Source organism: Littorina saxatilis, linkage group LG17, assembly GCF_037325665.1.
Source record: "Littorina saxatilis isolate snail1 linkage group LG17, US_GU_Lsax_2.0, whole genome shotgun sequence".
Taxonomy (NCBI): domain Eukaryota; kingdom Metazoa; phylum Mollusca; class Gastropoda; order Littorinimorpha; family Littorinidae; genus Littorina; species Littorina saxatilis.
In genome coordinates this window covers 50,995,549-51,013,887 of record NC_090261.1, presented here as the reverse complement: position 1 = coordinate 51,013,887, position 18,339 = coordinate 50,995,549, and the positions used below count along the sequence as shown (strand labels likewise).

General features: G+C 45.6%; 1 protein-coding gene across 3 annotated transcripts in view; it reads right to left on the bottom strand.

The window, feature by feature from the left end:
- The window catches only part of LOC138953806 (girdin-like), a 124,588-nt gene that overhangs the window by 50,030 nt on the left and 56,219 nt on the right, over positions 1-18,339 (bottom strand). For all 3 annotated transcript variants that reach the window (XM_070325737.1, XM_070325738.1, XM_070325740.1), the window contains exons 4-5: positions 11,279-11,348; positions 9,391-9,533 (exon numbers count right to left, since the gene is read on the bottom strand). In XM_070325737.1, coding sequence (XP_070181838.1) covers positions 9,391-9,533; positions 11,279-11,348 — 213 coding nt within the window. The remainder of the gene's footprint in view (positions 1-9,390; positions 9,534-11,278; positions 11,349-18,339) is intronic.

Below are 18,339 nucleotides of genomic sequence, written 5' to 3'. Positions count from 1 at the left end.
AACTTTCTACCTATGTCATTTTTGTTTGTCGTAGTTTTTATGTGTGTGTCCAAGTTTGTGTTTGTGTGTGTCCAAATTCAGGTAGCAGGGCAGTATGATGTGTTGGTCAGTACAGCCCGAGCCAAGGACAGGGCGTTCTGTTTTGTTTGTCTGTTTGTGTCAACTTGCACTCGTCACGGTCCTGTCAAATCTGCTGAAAGCACCTTTAATCCCGAGTGTTATTCTGCTCCCAAACTATGACGGCTTACTAGTGCCAAAACCTGGGGTTACCCATTATCACGTGATAATTACTAATTAACGCTGTCAGTTACTGTTTTCACATGTTAGTTACTCATTTTCACGGGAAAATTACTAATGTTTAGTTTTGGCACTAGCAATCCGTCAGGAAGTGAGCCAAAACTAAAAATTAGTAATTAACAGGTGAAAGTTACTAATTATTCCGGGAAAAATAGTAAGGGAACACGTGAAAATGGTAATTATCAAGGGAAAATTACTAAATTCCCCTTGATAATTACAATGATGAGGTTTTGGCACTAGTAAGCCGTCATACCAAACGCCTCCTTACACTCCCTCCCTCTCCCTCCCCCTTCGCCGCGCCCAGTTCCGCTCCCCTTGGCTAAGTACGCTAATGAACTTTCTCACGACGGGCCCTTGGCAAATTCCTTCTCTTTCGTTTTCTTTGCCGTGCAGCACACAGAAAGTACAAAAACAGAAAGCGGTAGAGACTCGAGAAACTCACTGTTGGTAGGGATGATGCCGTTTTCTCGAAGGCTCTCATCGCGTTTTATTGAAACAGCGGAACACATAGATTCAATGATTGACCACCCTCCCCCCCCCCCACCCCCACACACACACACACGCCCATCCTTTCGTCTCTTTTCTTTGCATGCTTCTCCCATCCGAGCTAGCTTTTCACAATGTCGGACTGGTGGTGTATTGCAGCTGGAGGCTGAAAAAAAACCTATTGGGAGGATGGAACGTCTTGGACTGCACAAGAACTGTGTCCATCTCACTGGCCAGACGGTGACACCATTCTATACGTAGTTACAGGTCCCTGAACCTATTAGCATATTAGCAACATTAACTGGTGCTGCGCTAAAAAACAAAAACCCACCAACTGGATTGCCTTTCACTGATTCAAGGCAACCTTCCGGGGACTTACAGTATCTGAGCTCTCGTCGCCCGACAACCGGCCGAATCAAAAGGGACAACTTTGCAAAGCTGCTTTAAGCTCCGAATGCCTATAAAGTCTAAGGCACAGTCCTCAGTTCTCGTGAAAACACTTCTGTCCACTACCTCACATCTGCCCAGGCAGTTACTTAGGATGTGACCATCCCTCCACTTGGACCGTTCTACCAAATATCAACATCTTGACTGCTCCCCGCTGTGCAGCGTGGGTGAACTAAACTTGGCCAAACAATTATTGCAACAAATTTCAAACACAAATTAAAGCATTAATTCCCGTGTCATTTCATTAAAACTGTATATGCCAGTTACGGCCGTTCACTTAACCTTCAGGAACACCTTTTGGATTAAATATTTCTTTTACAGGGATCACGTGACCGCCGCTCAAGTAAGGGTACCCTCAAAATCGACCAGACAAAAACGGAAGAGCCGAATGAAAACTCGACAAAAAAATCACAATTGCCAAAACTTTGCAACTTTGACATACGAGAAGAAAGTCAAACCAATTATCTACCCTGAACAGATTGTTTTGTTTTGCTACCTTGCGTATTTCGCGTGCTATGCTATTCCTACTGATGCAGGTGTCGATCGCAAGAGCGGTCAAAAACGGGACGCTTTACGTCCATTTTTATGGGTATCAAGTGCAAGGGGAGGGATGGCCGTATATATCCTATGTTTACGTCTGGACAGAATAGAGATGGCGAGCCGAGACGTTTACACGGGAAGGACTGCGCCTTGAAACGACGACTGACTCAAACAGGATTGACTGCGGTGGGATCGAATTTTACGAGACTGGGCGTGGTCCTTGCCCTGCTGGCTTTGGTTATTAAACCGGACACAGCCAGCGGTCAGTGGTGTTTGAACACTGTTCACGCTGACCCAGACACTAGACAAAGTAGTGACCAGGGCGCTAGTATCACACACAATTCAAGCGGTATTGTCAACGGAAAGTTAACGGTCAACACAAACGATGCGACTTTGAAACCGACACAAATGTTTTCCAACATCTAGATTTGAACAAGCGTCAAATCTGAAAAACTGTTCAGTATTATAGCATAATCAGCTGACTTACAGTGGAACCCGGACTTCTGAAAACGCACACAATCAAACATTTTAGTAATACATTTTCATTTGATTAATATACTTACCCAACTCACATATAGCAATTAACCCTAGTTCAGTGCTGGTAACGCTGTACGCGTCCCCTTGGTAACAAGGGAGACAACTCTAAAAAAAGAGTGACCAATACCCATACTGGTATCAAGTCCAGACCAATACTGAGTCTGTCTTCCGTATGCGTGCGCATATGCCGCCATGTTTTCATTCTAACCGAAGCCCAGTTAACTCACTTCTTTTTTAGAAATATATACCCCCAACAGCGGGGAGGCGGGAGGGAATAAACGATGTGAGTTGGGTAAGTATATTAATCAAATGAAAATTTATTACTAAAATTTTTGATTAAATTACATATCTTACCCAACTCACATATAGCAGATTGCTACTATAGGTGGAGGGCACTCACCATATCAAGAATGAAGGACCTGTCCTGCCGCTACCAAAGCTGGCAACGCAGAACTACCATCCTGTCGAGTTCCAGCAACATCTCTCAGATAGAAGTTGATGAACACATCTTCAGAGCGCCAGTAAGCCGACTCAAGGACCTCTGAGAGGCGCCCCGAACGGAGAACCGCTAACGACGAAGCCCATGAGCCATGGCCGCAGTAAGAAGCAAAATTGCTCTATTATCGCTTGACTGGCTTTGCCACCAGATGTAGGCCTGCCTAATCGTTGTGGAAACCCACTTGGCCAAAGTGACTCTCGAAATGTCCTTCCCCCGAACCGTGTTGAGGGAGATAAAAAGCAGTTTCTGTGTTTCAGAGCGAATAGGCAAAGTCCGAGACAGGTAGCTGCTGAGAGCTCTAACGGGGAAGTTAAATACATCAGGGTCTCCAGGACCAGGCTTCTGGTTCTTAGCAAGACAGTCAGGTCAAAATTTAAGAGAAATAGAGCCATCCTTTTCTAATGAAATATACCTCGAAAGTCCCGATAACGCATGAACTTCGCTACCCCGCCTAGAGGTAGCAAGTAAAACCAAGAAAAGAGTCTTTCGCGTCACATTAACCAAACTGGCTGCATGGAGAGGCTCAAACTCATCAGAAGCAAGAAACCGCAAAACCAAAAACAGGTCCCAAGCAGGGAGCTGTGCCTTGGAACGAGCTGTGTCAAGAGAAGCGCCCTTGATGACACTAGCAATAACCCCACTCAGGTTAATCTTGTGACCTAACTGCTTGAGAGTAGAAGAGATCTAAGATCTCCTAACTCGCAGAGAAGAGGGAGAACCTCCTTGATCTGCTAGCCAGGACAAGTGGTTGGCCACCTGCATAGACCTAGGAGAGAGAGGATCAACACCGTTCTCCAAACACCATTTCGACCAAGCCGCCCAGTGTGAAGAATACACTGAGTTGGTTGAATCCCTGTGAGCATGCTGCACCAAATTCAGAGTTGAAGCTGAGGCCCCTGCACGGAGCAGAGAGACTCTGACAGAATCCACCCGTGAAGCTGTAGCGCTTGTGGATTTTCGTGCGGTATGCCTGACCGAGGCTGTAACAGATCGCCCTTTCTTACGCCGAGTGGAATTGGAGGACGAACTGCAAGACGGAGTAGATCGGGATACCAGTGCTGGCTGGGCCAAAGAGGAGCAACCAGAACCAGCGCTGACCTCTCTATGTCTGCCTTTCTCACAACTCTGCCCAGAAGGCGAAAGGGAGGAAAGGCATAGGCCTCCAGACTTGACCAATCCATCTGGAGTGCGTTTACCCCCCATGCTTGAGGGTCCGGGAACGGAGACACAAAGAGAGGTAGTCTGGTGGAAAATCTTGTCGCAAACAAGTCGATGAACGGCTTGTTCACCTGAGCTCAGAGACGATGTAGAGCCTGGTGGGACAGTGTCCACTCTGAGTGTAGGACTTTGTCCCCCCTGCTCAGGGCATCTGCCAAGACATTGAGACTGCCCTTCAGATATGTTGCTGACAGAAGGATGTGATGAGTGTTGCACCATATCAGTATGCGACAAGCGCTGTCTGACAGATTCTGAGACCGAGTCCCACCCTGGCGGTTTATGTAGGCCGCTACAGTCATGTTGTCTGTATGTAACCTGACAAGGCTGTCTGTCAGAAGAGGCAGAAACGCCTGAAGACCCAGAGCAACAGCCTCTAACTCCAGTGCATTTATGTGCCAAGAGACCTGATTGGCGTCCCAAACACCTGACACCATCTGCTCTGCCAGATGTGCTCCCTACCCTGTCCGGGAGGCGTCTGTGAACAGATCGTTCTCCGGGGAAGGGGGAGCAATGGGAACTCCCTGCGAAACCCAGGGAAGGAGCCACACACCCGTGGTATGGCCGAACCAACTCCCCAACTCGACCTGGACATTCCAGTCTTGAGTCGCTTGGTTCCATTCTGCTTGCAGAGCTGCCTGAAAAGGCCTCTTGTGAACTCTGCCAAGAGGAACCAGCGGAGCCATAGATTCCATCTGACCCATCAGCGAGGACAACTCCCGAGCCGTGGATAGATTCTTTCCGTAAAGAGAGCGAATCAAAGCCTGCAACTTGTCCACCCTTCTCTGTGAAGGGCGGACTGACCAATTCAAGGTGTTGAACTCCATCCCCAAATAAGTGAAATGTTGGGACGGTTACAACTCCGACTTCAGCAGATTCACTGTGAAGCCGAGTTGCCATGCCTGATTGAGAACCCTCTGCGTGTGCGTTCTGCAAAGGTCCTGGTCCTGATGTAAAATCAGCCAGTCGTCCAGATATGCCCTCAAACGCACACCTTCCTGTCTCACCAGGGCACAGAGCTGACGAATGACCATGGTGAATATCCAAGGGGAGAGAGATAGACCGAAAGGAAGAGCTCGGAACTGGAAAATTTTCTCTCCCCAGCGGAAGCGCAGCCATTTCCTGTCCGCCGAGTGCATGAGCACATGCAAATAGGCGTCCGTCAAGTCGACAGAAGTTATGTTATATGAAGTCTTATATCGCGCGCGTATCTCCAGACTCGGACTCAAGGCGCAGGGATCTATTTATGCCGTGTGAGATGGAACTTTTTACACAATACATCACGCATTCACATCGACCAGCAGATCGCAGCCATTTCGACGCATATCCTACTTTTCACGGCCTATTATTCCAAGTCACACGGGTATTTTGGTGGACATTTTTTATCTATGCCTAACCAATTTTGCCAGGAAAGACCCTTTTGTCAATCGTGGGATCCTTAACGTGCACACCCCAATGTAGTGTACACGAAGGGACCTCGGTTTTTCGTCTCATCCAAAAGACTAGCACTTGAACCCACCACCTAGGTTAGGAAAGGGGGGAGAAAATTGCTAACGCCCTGACCCAGGGTCGAACTCGCAACCTCTCGCTTCCGAGCGCAAGTGCGTTACCACTCGGCCATCCAGAAGTGGCCCAGTCTCCTGGCCGGAGAGCCTCTCTCACAGAGGCAGGAGTCTCCATTGTGAATTTCACAACTCGAAGATATCTGTTGAGTTGACAGATCGAGAACCGGTCTCCATGCCCCTGAAGCTTTGGGGACCACAAAAAGTCTGCCATAGAACCCCAGAGACCCCTGATCGTGAATCTCCTCGATCGCTTCTTTCAAAAGTAGGGAAGTCACCTCTCCCTGCACAGCTGACTTGGCCTCCGGGTCTCTTGGGAACTTGAAAGGCGGAGGTATCCTGGTCAGAGGAGCCTTTCCCTCTGCCCAGAGACGACGGAATCCCGAACGCACTATCCCTAAGATCCACTCGTTGGCCACCATGTGTGACCAGGAAGCGAGAGCCCTGGAGGGGCCGCCCGCCACCACGAAGGTGGGGGCTACAGGGATCAGCGGTTCGGGAAGGCATCATTGGGGGTGAGGCTTACGCCCTGACCCCCTAGAACCACCAAAAGAATATCCCCTGCTCTGATAAGGAGCACCTCGCCCCCTACCTTGAGAAGAAGTGCTCTGGTTCTGTGCCTTGCCCCCACCAGAGGAAGAAGGCTGTGCCTTGTTCTGAACCTGAGGCTTGCTCTGCGCTTTCTGGAAACCCTGATGCGCAATACGAGCAATGGCCAAATCTCTTGCATCTTGAGTCTCTTTTTGCAGAGCATCGAGAGATGCACGACCCAAGAGAGAGCCCTCCGTGAAAGGTGAGACCTTCAGATTATCAATCGTGCCTTTGTCTCTGATCCTAGATCCAGCTAGAAAAGCCGATCTGCGAGAATGTACTGCGTGAGTATACAGTCTGGCCGAAAGATTCATCTGTTCCTGCGAAACTCTGGCTAAAGTAGCCAAAAGAGTAGTCACATCCTCCGAAGAGGCATCAAACCGAAATTCAAATGGATCAAGCGAAGTTGCAATCGACCTTGACAATGATCTCTGGAGAGACTCCGACACGGAAGCCAACTCCAACAGAGACCTTCCAGTTTCCTCCAATGCCAAAAGGGAGGCTTCAGTATAGGGGACAGGCCTGTCCCTACTATACCCATCCTCCCTCAGAGTGGCTAGTTCCGGTGTAACCGGAAGAGCTGACTTAGGTAGAGCAAACGCCTCAATCAGATTGATAGGCTGAGTACCCAATTTGAAATTCCGAAAGCCAGCCGAACAAGAAGGAGCTTGTTGATCAGCTTGAGCAAGCCAAGGCTTAGCCGACTCAGGTGCCTCACTGTGTTGTGACAACAAAGGCACAGTAGAGCTCTGAGTACTCGACTGAGGGCGAAATTTCATCAGAACTTTCGACATCTCAAAGGCCACAGACGGTGATTCCCGAAACCGGAAAGGACATTTAGCCTCCTTGGAACTCCGGCAATTACTGAGAGCCGAAGGTGGTGGAACAAACTGAGCCTTAGACTCAACCACCCCTTCCTCGAAATACTTGAAAGCCGTTTCAGCTGCTAACGCAACAGCGTTTGACAGCTTCTGCGGCAACCTGAATTCAGTGCATTCCCCCATAGCGGAAGCACCATCATCAGTACATCCTTCATGCACATCCGTGCAATCCGGAAGCTGACCCCCACATTGACTATCATAGTTCAACGGGGAGTCAGCTTTACTGCCCCCTTCCTGCCCCCAGGGCGGAAGCGGAAGCTGCACACCCTGGCCTAAATCTTCCGATAAGGCGGGGTGCACCAAGACTTCCGTTCGCTTCTCAGGGTCCTTACCCTGAACTGACCGACCGCCTGAGCGGAATTGGACAGCCCAGAGATCAGAACTTTCGCCCCGACGGAGTACGAGAGGGGTTACTTTCTCCTGAGAACGCGCTACGCTTTGGCCGGAGAACCCGGTTACTTGCGTAGCTGACATACCTTTAGACTGAACTGGAACGCCGGAAGACGGACCACTCAACGAAAGGAAGTGACGGTCATCAGCATCCCATGAAGCATGAACATCCACGTGCGTGACCGAAGGGGAAGGGCGAACCTTGGCCAACGAAGCGACGTCCGTCACCCCGGATGGAAGAGCCCGAAGCTCCGCTCTCGTGGAAGAAATCTCCGCAGCCAAAGATGTAACCTGCGAACTGAGCGAAAGTAGCAAAGCAGCTACGTCCGCAGAAGCCAAACCAGAACCCACAGAAGAGGAAGTCCCTTTAACAGACTTATCTTCAAGAACGACCTTGTCCGAGGACCTAACAGGCAAAATGGAGGTAGCCGGTAAATCGACCAAAACATCAATACATTTCTTGGAGGTTGGTTCTAAAACAGAAACAACAGCCTGGCCGGTTTGTTTAGATTTCCTAGGCGTTTTCTTAGACGGAGAGGCCTCAGCAGCCACCTGTTTAGGAGTATGCCTCTTCCTGGCACTATCAGCCATGACAAAAAGACTCACGAAAAATTTTCAGAAAAATTTTACAAGTCCAAATTGTGGCCAAAATGTCGCCAAAATCAAGAAAAAACAAGGAAAGATCTCACCCCAACATTGTAGCGAAGTCAAGACGAAGAGTAGAAAACCAAGAGGAATGTAACAAAGTCAAAAGACTCAGTGACAACGGCTGTAAAACAGCCAGAGCATACAAAATAGCGACCGACCAACTTGACTGAGCGCTGAGGTAGGAATGAGATCATGGCGGCATATGCGCACGCATACGGAAGACAGACTCAGTATTGGTCTGGACTTGATACCAGTATGGGTATTGGTCACTCTTTTTTAGAGTTGTCTTCCTTGTTACCAAGTGGACGCGTACAGCGTTACCAGAACTGAACTAGGGTTAATTGCTATATATATGTGAGTTGGGTAAGATATGTAATTTAATCAGATTTTTAAAGGGACCAAGAATGGGGTTGGGGAGGGGGGGGGGGGGGGGCCGGGGGTGTATTATTTGTTTTTAAACAATCACGTTCCATACCCAGCAGGTTTTTGACCACGTAACACAGGTGCTCATAGTCTTAGCGTAAGGGCACTGAGGGCGTACAACTTAATTCGAACAAATCTTTAGAACAAAAAAAATCTTAAATGCAAAATCTGAAATGCAAAATCTGAAAATCGTGGGTTCTTCTGATTTCCATATTGCTGCGCCAATGTTCTCCCCATAAACAACGCTTCTACGGGAGGGAAGTATCCCTTTAACAAATCTGACACTGATGCCGCCTTCCACTACAGGACGCCCACGATAATTAGTCCAACAAGATTGGTTATAGCCAACCCCCCAAAGCCAATTTTCTCCACAAGGGCCGAGTTTCCATAGGGCCGAGTTTCCAAATGACTGTCCTTCAGTGCCCGAGCGGTGTCACCGACTCACCTTTCGTCAATCAGTCTGTCGGTCGATCAGATCTCTCTATTCTCGAGTTGATTCATTCATACACCTACTGAGTCATTCGGACAACCCATGGAATCAAGAAAATGAAGAGAGAGAAAACCCCACAGAAACAAGCAAAGAAAGAAACAAAAACAAACAAACGCTCTTGTGCGAGTTCGTGCCCCTGATTGTAATTTGTTTCGTCATTACCGTATCATGCCTGCCTTCGAGGAAATAAATTTTCTATAAACCAACTAATCAATAAACCAAATAAAGAGAGAGAGAGAGAGAGAGAGAGAGAGAGAGAGAGAGAGAGAGAGAGAGAGAGAGAGAGAGACAGACAGACAGACAGACAGACAGACAACCAAGCCAGTCAGCAGACCAAACCAGCCAACCAACCAAACCAACCAGCCAGCCAGTAAACCAACTGACCTCTTTAATGTGCCCAACGATGGCATGTTGCACATGCAAGTCCAGACGCTTGATGCCCTCAACGATGGTCTGCTTGTGTTCGCACTGCACGGCGCAGCCCAGGATCAACAGCAGGGTCTTGCGCACCTCACCGAAACTGCTGTCTGTATAACACAGACAGGAGTATAGAAAATGGTCATAAAGGTGGAAACGAGGTCTGCCAAATCCAACCAAATAAAAACTGATCGACCGACAGTAAAAGACACAATTTTGAAGAGTTCATCGCTTTATCTTGACCATAATGTAAGAGAAGAAGGGAAATTGATTTACACACTGATGTAGAGTGTTGCTTAAAGCTTTAAAATCGATTGAATGTGTCGATTTCCTATGGCCATACTCAACATGAAGTTCTAGAGAGGTTAAACAAGTCGCGTAAGGCGAAATTATTACATTTAGTCAAGCTGTCGAACTAACAGAATGAAACTGAACTCACTGCATTTTTACAGCAAGAGCGTATACTCGTAGCATCGTCAGTCCACCGCTCGATGCAAAGGCAGTGAAATTGACAAGAAGAGCGGGGTAGTAGTTGCGCTGAGAAGGATAGCACGCTTTTCTTTATCTCTATTCTTTTTAACTTTCTGAGCGTGTTTTTAATCCAAACATATCATATCTATATGTTTTTGGAATCAGGAACCGACAAGGAATAAGATGAAATAGTTTTTAAAACGATTTCGGAAATTTAATTTTGATCATAATTTTTATATTTTTAATTTTCAGAGCTTGTTTTTAATCCAAATATAACATATGTATATGTTTTTGGAATCAGAAAATGACGAAGAATAAGATGAAATTGTTTTGGGATCGTTTAATAAAAAAATAATTTTAATTACAAGTTTCCGATTTTTAATGACCAAACTCACTCATTAGTTTTTAAGCCACCAAGCTGAAATGCAATACCAAACCCCGGCCTTCGTCGAAGATTGCTTTGCCAAAATTTCAATCAATTTAATTGAAAAATGAGGGTGTGACAGTGCCGCCTCAACTTTTACAAAAAGCCGGATATGACGTCATCAAAGGTATTTATCGAAAAAATGAAATAAACGTCCGGGGATATCATACCCAGGAACTCTCATGTCAAATTTCATAAAGATCGGCCCAGTAGTTTAGTCTGAATCGCTCTACACACACACACAGACAGACAGACACACACACACACACACACACACACACATACACCACGACCCTCGTCTCGATTCCCCCCTCTATGTTAAAACATTTAGTCAAAACTTGACTAAATGTAAAAAGGTGGAATTCCTACGAAAGGAGAAAGATTCATGCACCACCACAAAAGCGAAGAATTGAGGTTTGTTTTAAAGATAGCTGAGCGAACGAACAATCTTCGAAGCCACATCCGTCAGATGCAGATAAAATTCTGGTATTGGTTTTAATCGTTATGAATAAATGGCCCTGGAGTTGATGGCTGTGTAAAATAATAAAACATTTAACCAATCAACCATTAAACAAACAATCTCGCAAAGAATGCTCATAATTACACTAAGAAAACAGGTTCTATGTGCGTGTGTGTGTGTGTGTGTGTGTGTGTGTCAGTGTGTGTCTGAGTGTGTGTATGTGTGTATATATGTGTGTGTGTCGGTGTGTGTGTGTGTGTGTGTGTGTGTATGTGTGTGTGTATGTATGTATGTATGTGTGTGTGTGTGTGTGTGTGTGTGTGTGTGTGTGTGTGTATGTGTCTGTGCGCGTGTGTATGTGCGCGCGGGTCCTGCTTGTGTGTGTGTGTGTGTGTGTGTGTGTGTGCGTGTGTGTGTGTGTGTGTGTGTGTGTGTGTGTGTGTGTTCGAACCCCTGTCTGTCTCTGTCTCAAAGATGCCAGGAAAAGTATAAGCACTGACCTTTATCGGGTTCCCTGCATATTGCTTGGATGTTGGGTAACTTCCAGATCAACAGCTGCTGTAGAACATCCTGCACACACACACAAGGCAAAACAAATTGTTACTCGTTTTACTTCCTGCTATTTTTCATACTCTACTATTACTCCATCGTCGTTACAGTCATTAGCATCAAATTCCCCAGAAGGAAAATCTTCATCGAAGACGATACTCACAGGAAATACCTTCAGAATTTCAAGGTTGTCTGAAAGGCCGTTAGCATAGATAATAGACTGACTGACTATTGAAGCTATACGTCCTCTGAGGTAGCTGGGACCTATATATTGCACAAGATGGGTTATACGATAGTAGTATAGATAATAACATGTTAGTACACTTATATGAGTGCACTTCTTAAATAGAGAGAGAGAGAGAGAGAGAGAGAGAGAGAGAGAGAGAGAGAGAGAGAGAGAGAGAGAGAGAGAGAGAGAGAGAGAGAAACAGACAGTCAGAGACAAAGAGATAGAGAGGTAACGTCTGTGTGTGCGTGTGTGTGTGTGTGTGTGTGTGTGTGTGGGGGGGGGGTTCGAGAAAGAGAGAGCGATATAAAGGTGATGGGGGGGGGGGGGGGGGGACAAATATACACACAGACATACAAACATTCTCATCCACACCCCCAAACAACCAAGCATTGGAGAAATTACGCACATGTATTAAAACCTCCTTATTATGCCAGTCTGCCACGCAATCGCGAGATGTTTTCGTACGGAACTGGTTATGTGATCGAAAGAATGCGTGTATCCGGCACATTCTTCGCTGCCCGCACAGCCCCGTATTGATACTTGCAGGATGACTAAAAGAATCGGTAATCCACTAATCCTGCACTCTCTGCTAATGGTCTTTGATCACCCAAGTGGGTGGAACCAACACTGACAAGTCTCGGGCATTTCGTAGCACGAGGCGAGGAAAGCTGAGAAAGTCAGAAACAGTCACAAGTCATACAGTTCTCTCTCTCTCTCTCTCTCTCTCTCTCTCTCTCTCTCTCGCGCGCGCGCGCGCACACACGAGGCACGCACGCACACACGAACACCTGCCTGCCTGCAAGTTGAGAGGTAGTTTTGAAAATGCAAACGTCTTTGTGTCACTGTGTACCTACTTTCCTCAATAATTTAGTGTTTTGCGAGCGTGACTGAAATTAAACCGCTTCTGTTCCGAGCAACGATAATGTCACAAGTGTCAATGTGGTCACACCTAGCTCAGGCGGGTGTCAGAATAAATGTATTATAACCGTGAAATAGACCTCATAAAGAATTTCCTCCACAAAAGATCGTAATAATAATATGGTCTTCCGCCTGATTTACTGAGCGAGTCATACTGGCAACCCGCCAACCAGACCACCCGTTATAACAGGAGGGGTAAGGTATGACGGCATACCAGCGACACAAGTGTTATTTACATTGATCATTAGAGTCTCAGTAATTACAACAAGCACTGTCGAATTATTGATATCTAACCCACAAAAATAAAATAAAAATTAACTTTTGGTGCTTATATGCCCATGGAAAAAAACAAGCCAAAATTGAATTTACGAAAAAAATCACAGTGATCTCGATAATTAAAAGGACGCTGCTGAGGTTTGGTGCTAACTTGTAAAGTAAAGCAAAATCACAAATAAAGACATTGATTCCTGTTATTCAACAGTAATCTTTGAAATTTAAACTGGCAAATGCACAAATTTGCTGGGTTTTTTTCTACTGATCAAACACTTCTGGTTCATCACTCTGGTGGCATGCAAGTGCTAAACACGTGACTGTAATTATAATATATTAAACAGAAGTAATTTTGTAGCGATCGTTGTAAACATCAAAGATCTTTGTCATTTTCGCCTTTGGATCCATTTTCTGTTGAACTTCTGGTGTTAAACGACTTAACTGTTATTTTGTTTGGTGTGATACTTGTAATAAGCATCGATCATCGATCTAGTATGCATTCGGCGAGAGAGAAAAGGGGTGGGGCAGTGAAATCCCACAGTTTTCTCTGCCCTCCTAGTCCTACCCAGCATAAACACAACCAAGTCTTGAGATCGAACACACAAAATAAATATCAGGGATTACCATTATCGTCTAAAGGCAACCTTCGACAACAACACATTAGTTTCCTTCGCCACTGACAAAGGCATAACCAGAGCGAAAAGGTATTATCGCGAACTGCCGTTCTTTTGGGTATGCGGCTGTTTGTGGATTCCTGATGGCTCTGCTGTGGCAGTGCGAGTTCTCTCGAACAAAATCGATACACACGGGTATTCTGTGGGCCAGTAGAGGATTAACGAGATTTTCATGGGTGGAATAACGGCTAAAAATACGGGTGGGTGTATCAGGGGAAAAAAAGGTGGATCGGGAAGCGTCCTGGGACGTAGTGCAGACGATAAAGGTTGATTGATCAGCTTCGGCTCCTGACTTATTCCAAGGCAAAGCAGACCAGGCTTGTCTACTTTTGTGTGGTCATTTTCATACAGCAAAAGAACTTGACATCAACCACAAGGAATTACGAAGGAGGATTATGTTAATTGGCAATATATTTCACATGTTTTTCTTTTATCCCTCTCCCGTTTGTTCTTGTAGCAAAAAGGCGGAATAGGGGGCGGTGTAAGCATGCCACGAATCGCGCTTTTTCTCTTTTTCTCAATATCTAGCTCTCTCTTTTCTCTTTCTCTCTCTCTCTCCCTAGTGCGTTCGCGCGCGCGCACGCACACACACACACACACACACACACACACACACACACACACACACACACACACACACACACACACACACACACACACACACACAATCACAAAGCTTGTAAACAACACTCTTCCCTCCTTTGAAGTTGTTCGTACTGACAATGTTCTTGACAACAGGAATCTCATCTCTCTCTTATACTCCTCAAGTGTTCCCCGCACAACCCTTCTCACACAGTCACTCTACACGGGAAAACACCATACATCAAAGCCACAATTTACTGGTCTGCTCTGATTTCATCGATCTTCTGAATCAGTGGATCGCCTATGAAGTGATACCGTCTGGTTAGGTTTACTGCCCGAAGCGAATTCCTATCATTATTCATATTCTAAAACTGCCAGCGCTGGGTAAATTGGTATCGAGACTTGCAGTAAATAACGAACTCTTGCTGTTCAAAGGTGCCGTGAGTTTATCAAAAAAGAAATCACGGTCTAGTCTGGGTATTGGACGCTTAAATTGACTGTCTGGTAAGAGAAACTCTGTTCATAAGATTAAATCGCATTCGTGGACTCTGGTAATTTATGTCGTAGAAAGTTCGACATCATCAAGACAATTTTTTACGCTCAAATTTCTCTGCTTTGGCACTGACAAATTGCAATCTCAACATGCTTTTAGAACTGGCATTGTCCAACACAACAACACACAAACGTGCTAAAACACACCCGTATGCACGTACACTATATTCACACCCCTTTTCATAAAAGCTTGAGCGCGCACACAAACACAGACAGGGTCACAGACAAACAGATAAAGGCAAGCACAGACATACATACATACACCGGATGAACAGACACACGCACGCGCTTTCGACTCAGACTGCTGTATTCGACTCAGACTGCTGTAAATAACCCAAACGTATCATATTTTAAACGACCGGTAAAGTCTGAACCAAACAGCGATTGTTCAGGCGGAAGACCAGCATCTTTTAACTGTACACTGATCTCTTTGTTCTTTTTCAAAGGCTGAATCACAGGAAGTGTCGGATTACGGAACCGGGAGTCGATGACACGATGTCTGTGACCGACCTGAATCAGTGCAAGAACTTCGATCTTTGTTACAAAAATAGTTACCGATTTCATGCGGAAAACCCCGAACGGAAGCCAATTTCGCGCCAATTTTAACCTGTGTCTCGTTCTAAATCACATCGCAACGAGTATGTACTTACAATCTTCTCAACGAGCTCACTTACTAACAAACAAACCCGTAGAATAAAAAAACCTTTTTCTTTCTGGGTTCGACAAGTGTACGGTAACAGTGAACACGTTAATCCTCCTCCTAGTCCTATGAGAAACATGATTGATCAGTCAAGGCGCAGTATCTGTCAAAACTCGTCAGAAATAGGACAAAACTTGTGGCACTCAGGGCACTCCATCCAGACGGGCAATGCAGCATGCAGTGAATCGCAAAAACAGGCAAAACTAGTTTAAAACAAATTATTCACTCTAATGCATGTACACGGACTCGTCACATAAGAGAATACCATCGCACGTGCAGTCAGTACTCTTGTAAGTATCAATAGTTTAGGTCTCTAATAGGTTTAGAGGCCTGTAAAGACGTAATGAAACACAGTTTCCGACAATCAGTACCTAGAGACGTTTTTTTGGGGGGACTGGATTACATCCTCGTCAGTGGCTTTAAACATGTCCCGTGAAAGCCGTCATAAAACTCTCAAACAACACCATTACAACGCTGCTTCTCATCTTGGCCTTTGTGAAGAGGACCCCTGAGGTCCTAAGAGGATGTAAAACTCAGCTAGTTCGTAGGCCCATCGAGACTGTGTCTGCCCAGCACAAGTTTGTTGGAAAGAGCTCTCTTGGTCATCTTGACCATCGTAAACTGGACATCACAGTGCAGGTGTCCACAGCGCTATTCAGCCAGGTTTACTAGAGGCAACTGCAAAACCTACAATTATCTGCGATTACGGTGCTGTTATGGGTTAGATAACGGTGTAACATTGATTGTGATTAAAGAAATTATGTTGTAATTGCTCTGTGGCTGCTCTCTTCCCCCAAAGAGCTCTAAGATTTTGTTAAATGATTTAAATTTTGACACCCTGAAACTTGGGAATTGGATTTTATGACAGCAGTCTACTGTCATGGTCATACTCATCAGACACACAACAAAGATGCTTAGCAATCCCTCATTTCGCTCCCCCCAAGCAAGAAGGCTGCCTAGATGTTGTTTGAAAATCTCGCTTTCATCATGGCAAACGATACCCAAGAGCGCTTGTATGAGGGTCGTGACGACTAAGTAATACTGCCACATGAATCGCCGCCATGGCGTGGTATTAATCGACAAGTACAAGTAATTGAGAAGAAAAATTGTCATGGTCACAGTTTGAACGTCATCACCTTCCCAAGAGTGGTTAAGACAGGTCCCTGTGGGTAGGTGTTTATCTGGCCATTAAGAGCTAGGCGATGCGTGTGATAAGTGCAATGCCAGTGTCTATCCTGGGTGCAACACTTGACCTCAATTACATGTCATTAAGAGCGTTTATTGTCATGAACTGAGTGACCGCCGTGACCCCTCGTAAAAAGGCCCGAGGGCTATCCCGCATGGTGTCAAGAGCTTGATGATACTGAAGATCCTGACTATTATATGTATTTCGGGACTTTGGTGATACCGTAGAGCCAATGAATGATATCAGGGGGATAAAGAGTGCTATACTGTGGCCATAAAAGACTGGTGGCATAGCCAGTGAAGTTTGTCCATCATTCGAGTCGGCACAAACGCCGCTCAAATAATAGTTGAAAAAATAATTAAATAATAAAAACACCACAAAAAACACCACCAACACAAAAATAGAAAAAGAAAAAAAACCTGCTGCCTTCGTTTCATCAGCAAATACGGTAAGTTGTGGTATCGGCAAGGCAGGTTTTGCGTTAACTTTTTCGCCTCGAATTTCCAGACTGTCACTATCCTCTCTCTCCCCCCCCCCCCCCCCTCCTAAGAACATTATGCCGTTGCCGTCCTCAGTAGAAAATGATAACATTCCGGTAAACTGTGATATGAACTTTGATATGATAAACGGTCGTTTGAATGATCAGTTACCGAGTAACGTTGTGTTGCTTGGCTCGATAAAAGGAGTGGGGGCTGAGGATGTTCGTCTTTAATTCTCTAATCTTCCACACGCTATACAAGGCTTTACTTGTTTGTATACATACACATGGTTGTATGATAAAGACTATAGACACCGGGTATTATCACAGTTACCAATACCGCGATAAAGACTGGACAACGTGTATTATCCCAGACACAAACACTCAACATGCAACCCTTCACAATTCAACGTATCTGTCAATGGTGTCCGCACACGATCTCTCGCTGGACGGTTTAAGCAGGTACAAGAACAAGACGGCAAAAACGCGTCCTATAATGAGCGCTTCTGGGGTGATAACGCGAGACAACTCCTGTTCTGGGGTGATAACGCGAGACAACTCCTGTGATCTTGCCGCGAGGTGGCACCAGTTACCAACCGAAAGAAAGAAGGGGCATAACCTCACCAGAACCGACCATTGTCTGTTTACCGTAAAAAATGCACGACTTACACACGAACCGATATGCTATTTGGGACCAATGCACGTTTTTTTTTCTTTCTCGTGTGATCTTGCCGCGAGGTGGCGCCAGTTACCAGCCTAAAGAAAGAGGTTTTTGAGATTGTTAAAAGTTCCGAGTTTTAATTGATTTAATTTACGGGCAACTTCGCTGAAATTCGCAATCCACTACAAATCTATGATATTTGGGGCAAGTTATACAGGGTAACAATCCTCTGCTATATATTATATCCTTTCTCTTTTGTGACAGACCGCTACCATTTCAGTTAGCAACTACATGCATAACAAATATTTTGGCCATATTATCGTACCTGTACATTCCATCCGAGCCACGTTTCTCACGAAGAATCCAGGCCAAGCCTGTGTTGGTATTACGCTCTGGATTCGTGACACTCAGTCGGACACAACAGACGAAAAGTCTATCCTGAATCACGTGTGTGAAACCTGAGCAATGTCCGCTTGATTATTCTCCTCTCGTCTGACATCAACTGTTAAGCTACAACTTACAATGACCAGGAATCGATCAACGAAAAACACCTAAACATGGTCATGCATGTCTTCGGTATGTGACTCCAGGAAAAAAATGTATGTATCAAATGTTGGTCGAGAATGACCAGAATTAATCAGCGACAAACACCGATGCATGCATGCCTCCGGTATGTCACTTGAGAAAAAACTGTTGGTATCAAAATTGGGTCGAAAATTACCAGAAATAATCAGCAATTACAGTGTTCAAACCACGCGTGGT